The sequence below is a fragment of the Pseudorca crassidens genome, chromosome 14 (genome assembly GCF_039906515.1).
Source record: "Pseudorca crassidens isolate mPseCra1 chromosome 14, mPseCra1.hap1, whole genome shotgun sequence".
Lineage (NCBI taxonomy): Eukaryota > Metazoa > Chordata > Mammalia > Artiodactyla > Delphinidae > Pseudorca > Pseudorca crassidens.
In genome coordinates, this window is record NC_090309.1 from 44,820,102 (window position 1) to 44,839,758 (window position 19,657).

Consider the following 19,657-nt stretch of genomic DNA (forward strand, 5'->3'; position numbering starts at 1 on the left):
ACAAGCAGGTATCACAGTCATTGAAGGAAAAAAAGGAAAATGACTTTCAAGCAACTGAGAATTAGTTTATATTAGGTTTCACTCTCCCTTCAGGGAGATTTGAGAAAATGTGGAAAGAGAAGCAGCTAGAAAAGGGGGGAGGAAAAAATAAATATTATCTTCCCTCACCTCAGCCAGATACATGTTTAATTGATCCTTAGGAAAGATTAGGCCCTTTATGGAAACAGTTCTTAATGAAAGAGGAGTATGCCAGGAAACGTGAAACTGAATCATTCTGCTTCAAGCTGGCAATGTTAAAGTCTACAAGGGACCCTCAGTATTAGCTGCAGATGGTGTTTCAAAATAGTAAAGGAATCAAGGTGAGTGGGGAAGTAAAATGTTTTTCTTAATCCTCTTTTATTCATAAAATTAAGGGGAATTTCTATTAAAAATTCCCCAAAATCTGAATGGTATTACACACAGTTTTTTTGGAGTGAACAATCTCATTCTTTATCGGGAATTTAAAAGGTAGGTCGCTGGATGAATTATAAAGTGAATAAAGTTATAAAGTTAAGTATAAATGCTCAGAATTGCCAAGAAAATATAAATACTCTGAGGAACTGTGTCGTTCCACCTAAGCTTAAACTTTAATAGAAAACCCAGGTGTAAACCTAAGGGATAACAGCAATGAAATATTTCTATTATATTAATATGTTTTGTAGGCACCTGCTTTTTACTCTTTCTTTCTTCCTCCTGGTCATATTCTTCTTTCGATTTTCTGAAATATACAAAAATAAAGTAGAAAAGTAAACTTTCTCTTTTGGTCAAAGAACAAATATTCAACAAGAAACATGCTAACCTAAGCTTACAATATGTGCAAGAAATTTTGGAAACAAAGATGGAAATAATCAGGCTTAACTTAAAGCAGCTTACAATCAACTGAGAAAGACATACATAGGCATAAACAGCATAATATAGTTAGCCACATAAAATACAGGTTTACCTATTTCCTCTAGAGATGTGAAGGACCCCTAGCTGAACAAAGATCAACAGGTTTGAAATCCTAAACCCAAATCTGAATGGCAAATCTCATGAATATGGACTTCGATCTCTCTCTTTAGACTGATCAGTTACATTCCTCCTAAGATCCATTTCTCCCCTCATTCTAGTTTTTCCATGGCATCTGAGCTACCACACAGCTCTCCTGATGCCATTATGCCAAAGCCCTATCAGCTTTTGTAAACTGCTCACTGAGGGAAGTCTGATTTAGGAAAATAGCCAATTCAACTCTCATACATGTTCATGATTAAGCTCCACTGCTTATACAGTAGTACACCACCCCCAGAAGCTCGTAGAAAACACAGTAAAATCTAAAAGCACAATGCTGACCAGTTTTCAAACCACCAATCAACCAAGAAGCAACCAGTACAAGTCAAAACTGACAGTCCTCTAAACCTATTACCAAATATCCTGAACTCTTCAAATCTTTCAACTCAGAGCTTTGTGTGTTGTCTCAGGCTCCCATTTGCCCGCGCCATGGAAAGGAGGACCTGGCAGGAAAGGCCGGGTTTTACCCGCAAACTTGCCTCCCTCCCCACAACCACTCAAATCTCCTGAAATGCAGCACAAAGTCCTACAGCTCCTTCCACAGTCCCCCACTAGGCCCATCCTCCTAACCACCATCCTGCCTAACCTCCCTCCTGCTTTGGAACTGGGGACAAGTTGGGTAGGTGGGAGGACTACAGGATGCTAGAAGACGGTCATGCATGTGGTTAGAGTGGAGAGCCAGGGCCACCAAATGCCAAGGCCCCATTCTGCAGGGGACACAAATAGCTGCAGGTATCCTTTTGCCTTAAACCTATACATTCCCATAGATTTAAATATTAAGTGCTTCAATTGCCCCTCCCTTCTAAAACTCCCATAGGGGTCAGGGGACAACAGGCCCAAGAGGGGAAATGCCCCTTTAGTGGGCTGCACATTCCATGCCAGGCATTTGGCTGAGAATCACGTAACTGAGGCAAGAAAGAGACCAGCAAAGAGTCAGCTATTTGGTCTGTGGAGTCTGGATATTCAACCTCCTACTGTGAGACACCTGGCATAAGCCTCCTCTAATACCCAGATCCAGAAGCCAAGGAGTTTCCTGCTTATCTCAGGCCACTACAGCCCTTCCAGGCATCAGGCTGGGTCTACTGCATCTTGTTCCCATTGGTGGCTAGTTTCCTATTCCCATGATGGGAGTGGAGGAAGACCCTCCCATCTGCGCTGATCTGGTATGAGTCATCTGAAAATAATTTTTTCTGTCCATTAAGAAATGTAATATATACATAATTATAAACAAATAAAATGATAAATCATTTTCATCGTCTTTAGGAGAGAATTTAAATATTTTACTAGTTCACAGTATTTTTTTGAGTAAAAAGCACATATGCAGATAATATTGTAATATTACTAATGATCCATTCAAAAAATAATTAAAGAAGCATACCTAAGAACTTCTCTCAGGATTTTCATCTCTTCCTGTTCAAGGTCACTGACCACATCAGAACCATCTGTTAAGCAGTCAGGTAATACACCTGTTCAAAACCAAAGACCATACAGAAGAATATCAAGTCAACTGAAACACTTATTTTTCACTATTCTAGTTCATCAAGAAGTACAAATAAGTTTATTAAGATCTATAACTTTTAAAAAATGTTCTAAGCTATTATCTTTGTAACTATGGTCTTTTTAACTTTTTCTTCTTTTAGGGAATCAGCCCCACCAAAAAAGCACAATTTTACCTAGAAATGACTCTTGGTAATTATTTGTATTGCTTATTTAAAATAACAATAATAATATATGACAATAGAAATTAATTGCTTATATTTAATATAAGCAACTTATAGAATTAATATAAGCTATTTATAGAATAAATAGCTTATATTTCAGCTATTATCTTCCATAATCATACTATACAGGACATACCATTGAAATCAATAAGCTCCTAATAATGAAATTATGCTCTCAAAAGTATTCCTTAAATGGGAAAAGAGTTTACAAAACAAAATATAAAATACGTCATTAATTGAAACAGTATGTTAATCCTCTTCATTCATACTAAAACAAATGCTACTGAAAAGGGCGCCACTTGCTACATGCAGAAAAGCATGGTGCTAAGCACTTAAGGGGAATATAAAGATGAATAAAATAACCTCTGCCCTCAGAGCTTCTATTCAAATATTGGGCTAATAACTATAAACCAGGGCAGCACCAACTTTGGCCCAAGGCAAATAGTAATTCATGGCAAGCAATTTTAAGCATTGGTTTCATTTACTTTATTACCTATATCTTCCTGATAAGCAGGTAGACTGGTAATAAGTGTTCTGTTTTTATCTATAATTATTATATTCCCAAAACATTAACAGCATGTCCCCTAATTTTTACCTTCCATTTCTTTATCCATATATGACTACGGGATTTTGGATCTGCTCTAAATTAAAGTAGCTTTATTATTCTAATCCCCTGATGTTTAAATGCATTGTAAAGTAAACTTGTCATTTTGATATAACTGCAGATTCACACGTAGTTGTAAGAAACAATACAGAGAGATGCTATGCACTCTTTACCCAGTTTCCCCCAAGGGTTACATTTACAAAACTATAGTATAGTATCACAACCAGAAAATTGGTCTTAAGTGCATTTTTCCTCAGTCAAAAGCTATACAATTAGTATTCTCCTATTCACCTTTTATGGAAAATTTTAAAAACTAAGGAAAGACTAAAACAACAGTATGCAATACCTCAAAACTGTAATAAGGAAGACACTTTTATATTCTATTACAAGTTAATCACTAAAGGGATGTTGCCTATAAACTTAAATTATACATAATGGCCCATCTCTGGGAACCCTGCTTCCCAGGTAATGAGCATTAAGCTAAAATAGCTTTGTTTAGCTCACAGGAAACATTCTGACCAGGCCCATCTGTGAATGACTACAGGGAGGAAGAAATTAACACATCCCCTCCAGAAGCTGATGGGAACCAGAAAAGGTTTGACTTTACTCCCTCCCCTTTTAGTATAAAATGAGCCTGAATTCTAACTCAGGCAAGATGGTTCTTTGGGGCACTAGCCCAACAACTTGTCTCTCGATTACTGGCCTGTCGTGCAGCAAGCAGTACAAGCTTAGACTCGGTAACAAAACCATCAAAATAATGCTCTGATTTGCATCTTCCCCAAATTCTTTGATGAGGTACAACCAGAATCCAGAGAGCCTTTGAATTTTTCTCACATAAACAGTCTGCAGTTTTGAGTGCAATCAACGTTGCTCTAAGGTACTTTCCTCTGGATTTATGTTAAGTGAAATTCTTAAATACAAGTATTAAAAATTCATGGCAGAACTAAGTATTAGTCTATGTTTAAATGTAAGCAAACTGTCACACCCTGTGGTTTGACAGCAGCATTATTCCACATCATTCCCCTCGTCCTTCCTTGCTAATATAAGCCACATGTGTGCAGTTACCAGGCAGCCAAGTACTTAGAGGCAGGGCCCTACCCCACCCCACAAGAGTGACTCATGATTCAAGCCAATTGCAATGGTCTCATTCCCCCTGCCAGAGGGTTTAGAAAGGCGTGTCACCCCAATCCTGACCAATAGGACCTAAGGGGAAAACTCCTAGGGGGCTTCCATGAAAGTGTTGTCTTGCTAGCAAAAAAAGATGTACAGGAAGAAACATCCCTTTTCTTCATGAGATATTAAAGTCTGCATTCGATGCAGCCAGATGCAATCATGAGAGAAGATCCTGAGAATAGCAGAGTATAAAGAGGAAACGTGTCAGAGTCCTTAATAACATCACTGAGCCACCAAATTAACCAACCCTGGACCTTTCTTCCCTCCCTTCCTCTGGACTTCTTGTTCAATTGAGATGATAATTTCCTATTGCTTAGGCCATTTTCACTGAGGTATTCTGCTAATGGCAGCCTGAGGCACCCAGCTGATACAAGCTATGTGTACCTGTTCTCTTTTAATTAAAATCTAAATGTTGGGGCTTCCCTGGTTGAGAATCTGACTGCCGATGCAGGGGACACGGGTTCGTGCCCCGGTCCGGGAAGATCCCACATGCCGCCGGGAGAGGCCACAACAGTGAGAGGCCCGCGTAACGCCAAAAAAAAAAAAAAAAAAAAACTAAATGTTTCTGGTTAAATTGAAAACTATAGAGTACCAATATCAAGTTCACTATTTCTTTTATCAAAACTGATCCCCCTAAAATAATTTTAAATAACATGAAATAATTATTCAAATTATCCCATAGGTCAGAATAAAGCATAGCTGCAGGAAAACACAAGAGAAAAGGATTTTATGAAGCTAACTATGGTAGAGAAACAAAGAAAAAGAGACTGTTTTCCAAACTTATTTATACCAAAACAACAGCACGGTGTCATGCATCGTTCAGGGTTAGGGTGGTGCCGTCTCCAAACCACAGACAACAGCTGTCTTACCTGCTGTGAAATGAATTTAGGATTTTAGGGAATAGTTTTGATGGTGGTTGGCTCTAAAGGATATAGTCTTTACACATATCAGACAAATGAGAGTAGAACCCACAACAAAGGCCCTGCAACATTCTAATGTTTGCCCTGTAACAACAGAAGCCCTATTGTTGCATGCTCCAGACCCTTAAAAGCAAACAGTACAACTAAACTATAGCTCCCATATCTTCAAGAAACAAGCCAAAAAAAGGCCCTGCTGCCAAACCATTAGAGTTTGGCATGGTAAGGAATATCAGTGGCAATCTATTAAGCAAAGGACTACACAGGTATGAAGGTCATCGGAGTCAGAAATGGGAAACTGAGATAAGCACCTGGGGTGAAAATCAGATAGTACAAAAACAAGAAGTATGGTTAGAAACTCTGATGTTCTGAGTCAAGATGTCAAATATAGTTCAAGTGCACAGGAAGGGAAGAAAAGCAGGAAGAGCTAGAAAGAACGTGAGTTTAGGCAGAGTTAAGGAAAAAATAAAGCTAAAGGTAGTTACCAAGGGCTTTGAGTTCTGCTTTTTCTTCCACCTGATGGTGGGGTAATCCTATCTGCCCATTGCCCTAGAACAGTAGTTCTCAGTGCGGGCCCAGGACCAGCAGCTTTAGCATCAGCTAGGAACTTGCTAAAAATGCAAAGTATTAGGCCCTACCCCAGACCTACTGAATCAGAAATGGGGAGACAGCCACATGTGTTTCAACAAGCCCTCCAACTGCTTCCAAGAGCTTGAGAACCACTGTCTCCTATAAAGCCAGAAGAAGAGTAGTCACCTTCTCTCGACAGTAACTGTAACTGTGACCACTCAAAAATGCTGAATTTCACAAATGCAGTGGCTGGGCAGAAAAATCAAGCTCTCTGAAACCTAAAACATTAAATCAAATTCTGGTCTGCTTTCTTTGAGATGTCAACCACTCAGTGATCAGGAAGTCTGCACTCTTGTATCTCTTAAGTCAGCCATAGACTTTCAAACTTGAAATAAATTTATACAAGGCAGCTACATCAAGACCATATTAGTTAAAACTGCCACCAAAAAGAATGCATTTAGCACTTAGATTTCTAAATTCAATCTTTTACCATTTCTCTCTTGAATTATTCGAATGGCTTGCAGCTGCATTTCAATGTTTTTCTGGACCATCATTGCTTTAAAGATAGTAAAATCTTCTGCTGCCAGTACAGGTTGCAAAATGGCCTGTGAAAAGAAGTCAGGAAGTTAAACGAAGATTCAAGTTTTAAAACTATTTCCCAAACACTCAAATCATTTCTACTGCAAAAAGTGCATTAATTCAAGAATGCTGCATTGTTATTTATGACTAGATGACTCAAAAGGATAATTTTAAGATTTTATTCTAAAAGCCTTTAAAGTAGGTTCTCAAGAAGCTGACTCTCCCAACCCCTCCGTCCCTACCCTCCAGGAAGCTAAGGCAGACAGTGATACGTTTTCCAAATGAGCCAGTGCTGAGCAACTCGGAAAAACAACACCTGAACTGGGCTTACTTTTTAAAGTTACCACTGCAGTATCTGGATCTGTTTTTCAACCAAAATGATGATATCTATTTGGTTTAGCCTCTGTCAACCTGAAATTTACTCTTTGGTGATAAATCAGTAACTACAAAATAATCCTGGAATTAATAAAATTACCAAATTAAATAAGATTAAATGCCAAAAAAGAAAAATGAAGTCTGGAAAACAAGCATAATGTGGTAGAGTAATGTGAGAACACAACTGTAGTAGTCCTATAGGCAGAAAGTTTTATGGAAGAAACAGAGTTAGAAATTATGATAAGAAATCTTTTTCTGGATGAAACAGAAGTGTAATAAATTAGAGAAAAAACAATAAAGGTATCTACCTAGAGTACCCAAATTAACACTCTCTTAGCTACAGAGAACTATTGTTATATCGAAAAGCAAACAAATTCTCAAGCTAATCAGTAAGAAGTAGCATAAAATTGAAATGCATGAAAAGCCAAAAGAAAACACTCAGATATTATTCACCTTACTCAAATCTTATTTCAAGCTTTACATGACATTCATGGAAAAGCTGACCACAGGAATCAGGCAGAGGTAACCGAGGGTGTGCTACTGTTTACCAGGTAGGCAGCAGCAATAATGTCAAAGACACACCTCAACAAATGTTCCATCAAAGAGCTCTAAACAGAGAGGAAGGAGTCCTTCCTGCAGCAACCAGCTCACATCCTAGACAAAAGCAGTACAGCAAAACAAAATAATAAAGTGTGAAAGCAGCTCTCTGTGACATTTATAAGGAGTCAACTGCAGGAAAAAAAGACGGAAAGTTTCTTTTCCTTTAAATTCACATATACTGTTCAAAAGGCCCAGGGCAGGGGATGACAAATAGGTTTCATCTATGTTTAACTGAAAGTTGCAGCCCAGGGACTTCCCTGGCAGTCCACTGGTTAAGACTTCGCCTTCCACTGCAGGGGGTGCGGGTTGGATCCCTGGTCGGGTAGCTAAGATCTCACATGCCTGGTGGCCAGAAAACCAAAACATAAAACAGAAGCAATATTGTAACGCATTCAATAAGACTTTAAAAGTGGTCCACATGAAAAAAATCTTCAAAACAAAACAAAACAAAAGTTGCAGCCCAGTGATCAGTATTAAAGACAACTGCAGCCAGCCTCTGTATTAGAGTAGTTATGTCTGGTCTGCCAGGGCTCCCTTATGGGATTACACCACCACATAACATTGTTCTGGCCTTCTTAGACTTCTTATTAGTAATACCAAGTACTCTATCCTCATCAACAAACACTTGAAGGCAGTGTGTCAACTAGAGCTATCAGCAAGTCAGTGTCTGAGCTGATCCTTAAAGTTGTAATGCAGGGCTTCTCAAACAGTGTTCTTAACCCATCTAAGAAATGCGGGGGGGCTTCCCTGGTGGCACAGTGGTTGAGAGTCCGCCTGCCGATGCAGGGGACACGGGTTCGTGCCCTGGTCCGGGAAGATCCCACATGCCGCAGAGCGGCTGGGCCCGTGAGCCATGGCTGCTGAGGTCCGGAGCCTGTGCTCTGCAACGGGAGAGACCACAACAAAGAGAGGCCCACGTACTGCAAAAAAAAAAAAACAAACAAAAAAACCCTAAACACTGACCTTACACCTTTCACAAAAAATTAACTCAAAATGGATCATAGATTTAAATGTAAAAAACAAAATCATAAAACTTCTAAAAGATAGCATAGAGCAAATCTAGATAACCTTGGCTTTTGGCAATGATTTCTTAAGATATAACACCAAAAGCACAAACAATGAAAGAAAATCAATAAATCGAACTTCATTAAAATAAAAAACTTCTGCTCTGTGAAAGACATTGTTAAGAGAATAAAGAGAAAAGCCACAAAAGAATATTTTGTGAAACATTTGCAAAACGCATATCTGATAAAGGAGATCTGTATCAAAAATATACAAAGAACTCTTACAACTCAACAATTAGAAAACAAACAACTCAATTTAAAAATGGGTAGAAGAAAACAATGAGATACCACTACATATCTATTAGAATGGCTAAAATCCAAAAAACTGACAATACCAGTGTTACTGAAGACATGGAGCAACAGGAACTCCCACTCATTGCTGGTGAAAATGCAAAATGATACAGCTACTTTAGAAGAGAGTTTGGCAGTTTCCTACAAAGCTAAAGTTAATCTTAACACATGATCCAGCAATCTTGCTCCTAGGTATTTACACAAATGAGGTGAAAATATTATGTCCATGCAAAAGCCTGAATATGAATATTTATAGTGACTTTATTCATAATTGCCAAAGACTGGAAGCCACAAAATATCCTTCAAAAGGTTACTGGATAAACAAATGGTGGTACAACCATATAATGGAATATTATTCAGCAATAAGAAGAAATGAACTATCAAACTATGAAAAAAACTTAAATTCATATTGCTTACTGAAAGAAGTCTGAAAAGGTTACATACTGTATGATGCCAATTATATAACATTCTGAAAAAAGCAAAACTAGAGAAACAGTAAAATGAACAGCAGTTGCCAGAGGTTTGGTGCAAGGATGGAAAAGATGAATATGTGGAACACAGGGGATTTTTAAGGCAGTGAAACTATTTTGTATGATACTGTAATGACGGATATATGATATTATATATTTGGCAAAATCCATGGAACTGTACAACACAAAGAGTGAACCCTAATATAAACTGTGGACTTTACTTAATAATAACATATCAGTATTGGCTCATCAACAAATACACTACACTAACTATACTTCAATTTAAAAAAAGAAAAAATATATACTACACTAATGAAAGATGTTAATAAAAAGGGACACTACATTAACTGCTCAATTTTCTATAAACATAAAACTGCTCTAAAAAATAGTCTATTAATTTTTTAAAATCTTACTAGAAGTCCCACAGATATTGTTAATTATCTTGTGTGTATTTTTTTTTTTTTTTTTTGTGGTATGCAGGCCTCTCACTGCTGTGGCCTCTCCCGTTGCGGAGCACAGGCTCCGGACGCGCAGGCCCAGCGGCCATGGCTCACGGGCCCAGCCGCTCCGCGGCATGTGGGATCCTCCCGGACCGGGGCACGAACCCGCGTCCCCTGCATCGGCAGGCGGACTCCCAACCACTGCGCCACCAGGCAAGCCCTCTTGTGTGTATTTTTAGAAAAAGAAAATTATACCACATATAGTTATAAAGTTATACCACATAATCTTTTCAATGATACAAGTTATTGGGAAAAAAGGATAATTTTCCCAAATTACTATTATTAGAGGACAAATTTTGTGAAAGTGTTAATTTCTACCTTATAAAAGTCAAAGCAAATCAAATAAAAAACAAAAGCAAAAAACACTTTGTCTCTTGCCATATAGTCATCCCTGGCTCTTGCAATACACAGAAATCAATGATGAGCTCTATCCTCACCAAAAAAAAAATCACAAGCAATGAAAGAAGCATTTTTGTCTGCTTCAACTGAAAAACAGCATAAAATTAGAAAATCAACTGAACACAATTGAAATAATAAGTATCTCAATATTTATATATTATTATATTTTTCTGAACTCTGTAGAAAGATATCCTAATTCATGAGCATTTTTTGAGAAGCCACACATATATGACAGGAAAACGTGCTCTTAAAAAGCTTTTTGTTGGGACTTCCCTGGTGGTCCAGTGGTTAAAACTCTGTGCTTCCACTAGAGGGGGCACGGGTTCCATCCCTGGTGGGGGAGGTATGATCCTGCATGCTGCACAGAGCGGGGAAGGGAGGAAGGAAGGGAGAGAGAGAGAAAGAAAGAGAAAGAAAGAAATGGAGAGAGAGAAAAGAAAGGAAAGAAAGAGAAAGAAAGGAAGGAAGGAAGGAAGGAAGGAAGGAAGGAAGGAAGGAAGGAAGGAAGGAAGGAAAACCAAGAAAGCAAGAAAAGAAAGAGAGATGGTAGTTGTTGTTTTTGTTGTTTTTAAACTAGAGGTCTTCATCTGATGCACTCTTTACTACTGCTGATTTTAAAACACAAAGAGTATGCCAGGACCACTGGTCTAGGGCTAACAATGACCAAACCAGGTGAAAAGAATTTTGCAAGTCGGCTTTAGCAGTACAATCAATGAGAGGGGAGCTGGCAGCTGTTCTGAAAAATCAAAATCAAACCAAACAGACCAAAACAAAATGAAAAGTACCTCCTAAACTACTCTAGGCAAGCAATTGGTTTCTTGAATTCATTCTTAGGCACTCTATATTAGCATAATGGAATCAGCATTCTGACCTTTATTTACAAAGATTAGATTATTGCTGCAAAGCAGTAAATAGCATGCTTTGGGCTGTTTTTCTGATTAACAGTGATGGCCTTGTGCTGATTCAATCATGTTGCCTTCAGAATCCGGGGCTAAGAGTTTGCTCCAGAAGAGAATAAAGCTAACTAGTCCACATGGGGATTGAACACATGACCCTGGCCTAATTAGCACCCTGCTAATCAACCACCAAAAAAGCTACCTTTAATTAAGAGGTGCTTCCATTTATAGACCACCTTATATGTGTCAGGTATTGTGCTAAATGCTTTATGAACATTTATGAACATTTTCGCTCAAATTTCACAAAAACCTTTCAAAGTAGATACTATTCCTATTTTATAGATATAGAAACTGAGAATCAGAATGGATAAGGAAAACTGTAAAACAACTTTGCCCGTGGTAAATGAAAATAAACAAAAGATCTGGGACTCAAATCCAGGTCTGTCTGTGTCAAAAGGCTTGCCTCCTTGTACACAACAAGGCTGTACTACCAATCAACTCCAAATCAAAAGGTGTTGTATAACTCAGCAAAAGAGAAGGATGTGTTACTATTGATCTGAAAACAGTATTTTAAAATTCTGAACATCTTCATTCAAAAATAAATTAAAGTTATCCTGATAATGAAAACAAAAGACGGATGTGACTACTATTACTATGAACATCTTTTTTCACAAAGTAATTCAGATTCATTCATAATAATTTAATTAAGAGGCTGACAAATATTAACCTAAGCAGAAAATATTCCTGGAAAACAAGGAAAATAAAAACAAATACCAATGCCTTAAATTTAAATACTAGTTAATAATTTTCAATAAATTCTTCAAGTCAAACAGATGTGTAAGAAACTATAATTCAAGGCAGTCGAATTGAATTGAAAATGTAAGAGTGCTCAGTGAGGTAGAATGCGTGCTAGTCTGACTAGAGGGATCAGGAAAGTTGCATTTCAGCACACCCTGATGATGAGATGGATTTCTCTGGCTAAGGAAAGGATGGAGGGAGGAGGAGGTGGGAGCTGAACATTCCAGGTTAAGGGACTACCATGAGCAAAGCCAGGCACATGGATGCTTACAAGAGCAAGTGGCCAGAACTACTAGAGTATGTAATGTGTTGGAGAACGACAGCAGGAGAAGGTTGAAAATAATAATTTCAGGTCACATCATAGACAATCCTCACTAAACTATAAGGAATTATAGTTTATTTGGTAAACTATATTTGGTAGTAACATACCCCTATACTCAATCTCTGAGCAAGGGCTCTCACTTGGAGCGCCTGGGCTGGTATCCTGGCTTTGTTACTTGGCTGTGGACTTTGCACTAGTTCCTTAATATATCTGTGCATTAGTTTTCTCATTTCTAAATGGAAGTAAAATAGTACCAATTTCTTAAGGATTGTCAGGAAGATTCAATGAGATAATACATGCCAATTGCTTAAAACAGCAGCTAGGGACTTCCCTGGTGGTGCAGTGGTTAAGAATCCGCCTGCCAATGCAGGGGACACGGGTTCGATCCCTGGTCTGGGAAGATCCTACATGCCACAGAGCAGCTAAGCCCGCATGTCACAACTACTGAGCCTGTGCTCTAGAGTCTGCGAGCCACAACTACTGAGCCTGCATGTCACAACTACTGAAGCCTGTGCGCCTAGATCCCATGCTCCACAACAAGAGAAGCCATCACAATGAGAAGCCCACACACCACAACGAAGAGCAGCCCCCGCTCACCGCAACTAGAGAAAGCCCACACGCAGCAACGAAGACCCAATGCAGCCAAGAATAAATAAATAAAGACCTTGGTGAAAATGAAAAATGTTTTAAAAAAAAACAAAAAACAGCAGCTAGCATGAGCCGTCAGTAAATATTAGTTATAAATACACATAAGACCTACTTCAATCCAGCACTGCAGAACTAATGAGACAATAAAATTAGTTCTAAGAGAAGGAAGCCGAGGAACTGTGCGCTATGTATCTGCTAAGATTAGAAACCGGGCAACTGCAAAATTGTCCGAGATCTATATAAATAAAACAGTAGTTTGCATAAAGCTTGTGATCTAGTATAGTCCTGAGTTCAGAAAGTTCCTTTTTAATAGCATCAGTTCATTATGTCTCAAATGATCATTTCTCAAGGTTGTTATAAAAAAGAACCCATATGTGACAAATTGGCTTTTCACTCTTACAATGTCTAGAATATTATACTTTGACAATCAAACATAGCAAATTTAAGTGACATCTGAGCATTTTTGTTAAAAGTATATATTAGCAGAATAAAAAAAAAAAAAAAACCTGTGATGTATGGGTCTTTGCAAGAGGAGAAGTGCATGCTTCTTGAAATTGATCTTCATTAATTCCAATTTCTTTAAGGTAACTTTCTAACAGCTTTTCAACCTAAAAATAGAAAGTTTAATTTTTTTTTTGTAATTTACACAGAAAAATTCCAAATTTTACATTGAGTTTAGAAAACTATAATCAAATGCTTGCTTGCAATTATTAATCTACATAAAATTATATTATATGGCAGTGACAATGTCTTTCACCGAAAAAACAAACAAAAAGTGAAAATTTTTGCAGAGAATCAAATAAAATTTTATTTACTCTCCCAGAAATCACTGAAGTCACAATTATGAAGTTTGTTGTGGTATAACTCTTCTGCTACCCAGAGGCATTCCTTAAAATCTCAAGACAACATGGCTAAATTAATAATTAACACTCCCCTGGATGTATCAGCAGAAGAATAAGAATAAAATTTAAATACCGGATGCAAGATCCCTTAAAATAGTTGTCCTAAATCTATTTCTTACATTCTACAGTCATAAGGATTGATTGAGATGCACAGAGAACGCTTGGAGTCTAATGCAACTGGTAGTACTATTAGGGTAGATTGGAATTTTTTAATTAAAGAATTTTAATGGAAAAATCCATTTTTAAAATTCAGAACATCTTGAATTAACATTATTCTAATTACATTTAAAATCAGGTAAAAAAATACTCACTAGTTCTTTGTACTCCTGATGAATCTCCGTATAGGTCAATTTGCTTTCTTCTTCATCATCAAAAACTAAATTTAAAAGAAAAATATTGCATAGTGTAAAAAAACAAGTCATTTCATTAATGCAAATATCAAAGTCCACTCTAGTTGTCTTACAAATAGAACTCTCAGTCTTATAAACCAGCTCTTCTGCTTTAAATTCTTGGGATTAAAAAAAGATGTGTGTGTGTGTGTGTGTGTGTGTGTGTGTATGTGTGTGTGTGGTGTTAGTTGTAAACAAGTTTTTTTTCCTACTTAAAATCTACTTCATATGGAAGATGAACACTAATTTGCTACTTTTCAATTAAGAATATAAGGCAACAATTTCTTTATAAACTTTAAATGGAACATTATTGTTGATAGTTTTTAAATAATTCCTTTTACAACAGGTTCCAGATTATTTTATCATACTGGTACTTTGCTGATCCAAATTTTACTGAAAGTTACTCGGCCTTCTTTATTACATATAAATCAATAATGAAATAAAAATAAATAAAAACAAATGTTTACTGAATGATCATATGTGTGAAACAATGTAGATTAGAAAGATATATATTCCCTCAAGAAGCTACAATGTGATTAAGGAAAGAAGACAAACTCATGAATTATAAGCAATAAACCCCCTTTTTATAATATTCCCCCCAAATGATCTTTCTAAAATGCAAAACTAACTTCTGTAATTTTCTATTTAAAACTCTTCAATTACTGCTCTTTGCCTAGAGAATAAATCCAAAATACTTAGAAGACCAGACAAAACCCTCCAAGACTGGATCCCAAATCTCAACACCCACCACTCCAAAACCCACACTTTGCACTCTTAACAATACACAATTACTTGGAATACTGACAAATGTAACACAAAAAGACAAAATAAACCCATGCCTTTGCTCAAGCCCTTAGATCTCTTTGCCTTTACCTGGCCCCCCTTCTCCCAACAATTCTCCAAAATATTGCAAGTGGCACATTTTCCATGATCTGCTACACTCCCAACTCCTAGGCTAGTTAGAGTACTTCCTCTGAACTCTTAAAATACACAGCACCATGTGCCTACCCTTATTATAACACCTGCCAATTTACATTTAAATTCCATTTACCTGCCAAATTGCAAACTTCTCAAGCACAAGGATTTGTTTTATTCATCTTTCTATCCTCAGCTTCTGGCCGAACGACACTCAATACATTTTGAAATAAAGGCTGATATTACAGAGTAGTACAAAACTAATTTTTAAATTATCTGAGGTGATGAATAGCACATTGACAACCCAAAGTCAGTGAAATATAAACATTATTATTTCAAGTGTCACTGGGATGTTACTTCCATTTCTCCTGGCATCTGCTCTATATAACACTGGGCATACATGCAATGTAGCAGCTACTAAAGCTGTTTTCAGTTAATTTTGAAGCCAGATTACTACATTACATGTTTATAAGGCTGAGGATTACTGTTTCCCTGTAAAATTACACAATCAGGTGTGTTACAACTGAGATGCAGCCACTTTTGACATCTGGGGATAAAAGGAACGATGCTTTATTTTTTTTTTTTTTTCCATTTCAGCATTTAGTTTCATTCAGTAGGGTAAATGGAATCAAAAGGTGACATAATTTCCTTTTTCTCCTAAAGGAGGTCAGAATACCACCACATGCTTCATAAGTCTCATAATAGCATTTTAAATTCTTAAAAAGAGCAGAAATAAAAGTTATTTTGAACTTATTTTAAAAATTACCTGTAAGAACAATACTTAATAAATACTATTTGAATTTTGCTCATGGCAATGAGAATGTAATGAAAAGATTCAGTGGTCAAAGTAAATTTCCTCTTTACCGGCTTCATGGAAGCTTAGGGCTGAAAGGACTCTTAAAAGATCATCCAGGATAACCAACCATTTGATAGTTGAATTCCCCTCTATAATAACTCCATTAAGTTGTTGTCAGATTCATTCAAACACTGCTAGTGGCTGGGGAACTCATTACCTCCTGAGGCAGGCTAATTTATCTGGGATACTCTCTGTTATGAAGTACTTCCTTCACAGAAATTTGTTCCCCTCTAGCTTGTACCCACTGACCCTAGCTCTATCTCACTGAAGCTTACAAAAACAAGTCTAATCCCTCCAACATAAGACAGATGTTCAAACGATTAATGGATATGACTACCCTTAAAGTCTTGGCCAGCTAAACAACTGCAACAACAGCCTGGAATTATTCATATGACATCGTTTGTGGTTCCTTTTCCATGAATGGGCTCCAATTTGTCTCTAAGAACTGAATGCAGGACTCCAAAGCGTGAACTGATCAGAACCTAGAGGTATCCTTTCCTCACAGGAAATGTTATGACACGGTTACATAACTCATTTGTTGTTAAGATACCCTCCATTTTTGGTATAACCGAGAGTCAGAGAACTCAAAAAAGGGAATACAGGCCACCGAGATCACCGGCTCTGGGCCTGCTGGAGTAATCACACACCCCTCGCCCACCCACTTTTCGGTCAACTGTTGGGATCAGAAGGAACTCAGAAGCAAACTGACGTCTCCCCTCCCAAGTCACTGGGGAAGTTGTCGAAGAAACCCACACAAACAGTGCACCTGCCCAGGGCAGAAAGGTGCAGGATGGGGTGAGAGACCCAACATAGGATTAAAGTCTGATGTTTTTCGGATGTGTGCTTGGGCCCAGGGGGAAAGGTATCTCGGTCCTCGTTTTCATTTCCGTGAAGGAAAGGACCGGCGCAGTGACAGCAACACATCCTAAAAACCAGCTCTAAACCTGGCAGACAGGAGTGGAGACCGGGGAGATGAAAGGCAGTTTGTGGAGAGGCTGTTGGTGTGAGAGAGGTGAGAAAGGATTGACGATTCGGGATCTGAATTTTACCTTCACATTTCTGCTCCACAAAGTCCAAGATGGGGATGGACCAGTCCGGGCCCCTCAGAAACCCCGCGATGCTCTCCACTACCCATTCCACCTCGTCCTCTTCTTCCGCAGCCATTCCGCCCTCGACGGCCGCCGCGGAAGCCTAGGCCAGACCCCCGGAGCCTGGAAGGCCTTTCGGCCGCAGGGAACCGAGAGGAAATGGGAAGACAAGTTGCCCCCGCAGTCTCGCAGTCACCTGGATGAAAGCTACAAACCAGTTAACGTAAAACGGTCGCTATGGCAACCCGCGTAGCCGCCCCTAGAAGCCGCCCGGAAGTGAAGCCAGCTTCCGCGGAGCTAGCGCGTCCTGGAGAGAGGTATTTGAAGAACTCTTCCGATTGGCTGGAAAGGAACAGTATTGAGTCGAAAGGTAGCCTTCAGCCCATTGGCCCGGAGCTGCTGGGGCAGAGAGCAGGAGTGTAGCCATTGGCTGGAAGTCCTGGAAAGAATCTCAGCGTTCCCTCTAGATAAATGCGTGAGACCAAGGCTTAGAAATGGCGCTGGGAAGGCGAATCGCACCTGGACTATGACTGAAAATTTTAAAGGCTTCAGTACACGGTTGTATCCCCACCACTCAGTCCCGAACATTTTCAGACCCGCTGGCCCAGAAACGTTTGCAATTAAAAGGTTGTTTGAAAATACAAACCTGAGCAAAGTAGCTCTGTTAGACTTGCTGATTCGCTCTGCAGTCAGTTTGCATCCTGTAGCAGAAGGCGGGCCTTTAAACTTTCCTGCGCAGATAGAAATAACTAGAATTGACCTTTTCAAGAGCAAAATCAAAGTAAATGTTCCTTTAAATAAATGTCTAGGTAACCAACCCTTTTGTTAAGTAACACCAACTCTACTTTTAGATTGGGGTTATTTGTGGAATGGGTCTTCAAAGGTCATTGTCAGGGTACTTGGCATCCCAAAATATTTTCAAACAACCTTATATGTATTTACATAAATGGGGTCATATTGTATGTACAGTTATGAAACTGTTCACTTAATATTTGGTCATCTTTTCATATAAACATAAAACTATCATTTCTGTATAGCTACATGGTATTCAATAAAATACCGTTTCGTTATTTTTATTTCTTGTATATACACACAGTATCTTACTTGGATGCATAGATGTCATTAGTGTGCAGGGTTTTTTTTCCCTCCGTGGTGTGGATATACCATGCCATTTTTCCCTTCTACAAACTGCTAAAATGAACATCTGTGTGTCTGTAAGAACTGTTGGTTTATTGACTATTCCAAAGGATAGATTCTACCAGATTTGCTAAATGAAAGACTATATATACTTTGATTTGTGTGACCAATTCTCAATAGCTAGGTTAAATTACTTCGATTTCTCAAATTTATAAACAATTCTGTAATGAACATACTTGCACATGTTTTTCAACTCTAGTCTCATTATTTACTTTGAATAAATTCCCAAAGGAAAGATTACCGAACCTATTTTTAAAAGCCTTTTTGAAAAATATCTTTACCAATCCACTAGGTTAAAGATGATACATAGTTTTAATTTGCATTTTTAAATTTGAATTTGAGCTTTATTTCATATTGATTAGCCTTTGTGTTTCTTTCTATGTTACTTTTTCATACCTTTTGACCATTTCTTCTTGGGATTTATTTTTCTTATTGATTTGAAAGAGCTTTTTATACATTAGTATAAGAATTTTAACTCTGTCACATGTTGCAGTGACATGTTTGTAATTTGTCTTTTAGTTCACTGTGTCTTTTGCCATATAGAAGTTTTACATTTTTTATGTAAATGATAGCCGATAAGTTATCTTCCTTAGTGGATAGCCATGCTCCAGGTACCACTTACTGGAAATGGGTGTGGTAAGTGTGGGGGGTTTTGAGTTACTGAGAAGAGGTAAAAGGAGAGAAGGACATCATCATTTTGGAGCTAAAATATTGTGACACCAGAAGGGGATTACTGTGGCTTCTTGTTCTCCTTTTCTGTCTTCTAAACCAGCTTAAAAGAGAAATACTCCTTTTCTGCCAGTTTCCTTTCTTCATAAGGAAGTTACTTGTCAGGTTTCTAATGAGCGTGAAGGCCACCAAGTGCTATCCAACTGCACTCAGCATTACCTGGCCTTAGGGTCTTTATCTTTAGTCTCTTGGGAGTGCTTTCCAATTCCACTGGAAGCAGATAATAACTGGAATGCACAAGCTCTTCTTCCGTTTATTTTCTCAGCATCATTCTTCAATGTGGCCAATGTGAATTCCCTCAGGCCTGCAAGTTTTCTCATTTATTTCAAAACATTGAATTATTTCAATTTTCTCCTCAAATGAAAGGATTTTCTTTTTATTCAGTACTTGGGACCTTTATAAGAAGGATTCTCATACAGATTTAATATAATATATTCAATATGCTTATTATGAAATAAACACAAACTCAAAAGAACAGTGCACACACTCTTAGGGCAATGCATGTGGGATGCTCTGGAGGAAGAATAAGAAAACAAGGTGGGTGTGCGTTGTGCATTTTACCATATAG

At 38.0% G+C, this 19,657-nt stretch overlaps 2 protein-coding genes across 4 annotated transcripts in view; one reads left to right on the forward strand and one right to left on the reverse strand.

The window, feature by feature from the left end:
* Nucleotides 1-17,459, reverse strand: part of CFAP36 (cilia and flagella associated protein 36) — a 32,664-nt gene extending 15,205 nt beyond the window's left edge. Inside the window, exons 1-6 of one of the 2 annotated variants that reach the window (XM_067705047.1) lie at nucleotides 17,125-17,459; nucleotides 14,227-14,291; nucleotides 13,520-13,621; nucleotides 6,562-6,676; nucleotides 2,465-2,552; nucleotides 706-757 (exon numbers count right to left, since the gene is read on the reverse strand). In XM_067705047.1, coding sequence (XP_067561148.1) covers nucleotides 706-757; nucleotides 2,465-2,552; nucleotides 6,562-6,676; nucleotides 13,520-13,621; nucleotides 14,227-14,291; nucleotides 17,125-17,239 — 537 coding nt within the window. In that variant the 5' untranslated portion in view covers nucleotides 17,240-17,459. The remainder of the gene's footprint in view (nucleotides 1-705; nucleotides 758-2,464; nucleotides 2,553-6,561; nucleotides 6,677-13,519; nucleotides 13,622-14,226; nucleotides 14,292-17,124) is intronic. The other variant, XM_067705046.1, reaches the window with a different exon arrangement.
* Nucleotides 17,460-17,597: 138 nt separating this feature from the next.
* CCDC88A (coiled-coil domain containing 88A) overlaps nucleotides 17,598-19,657 on the forward strand; it is a 192,386-nt gene continuing 190,326 nt past the window's right edge. Inside the window, exon 1 of one of the 2 annotated variants that reach the window (XM_067705001.1) lies at nucleotides 17,598-17,721. The gene's annotated coding sequence lies outside the window, so the exon portion shown is untranslated. Of the gene's footprint in view, nucleotides 17,791-19,657 lie in introns of both variants that reach the window. The other variant, XM_067705002.1, reaches the window with a different exon arrangement.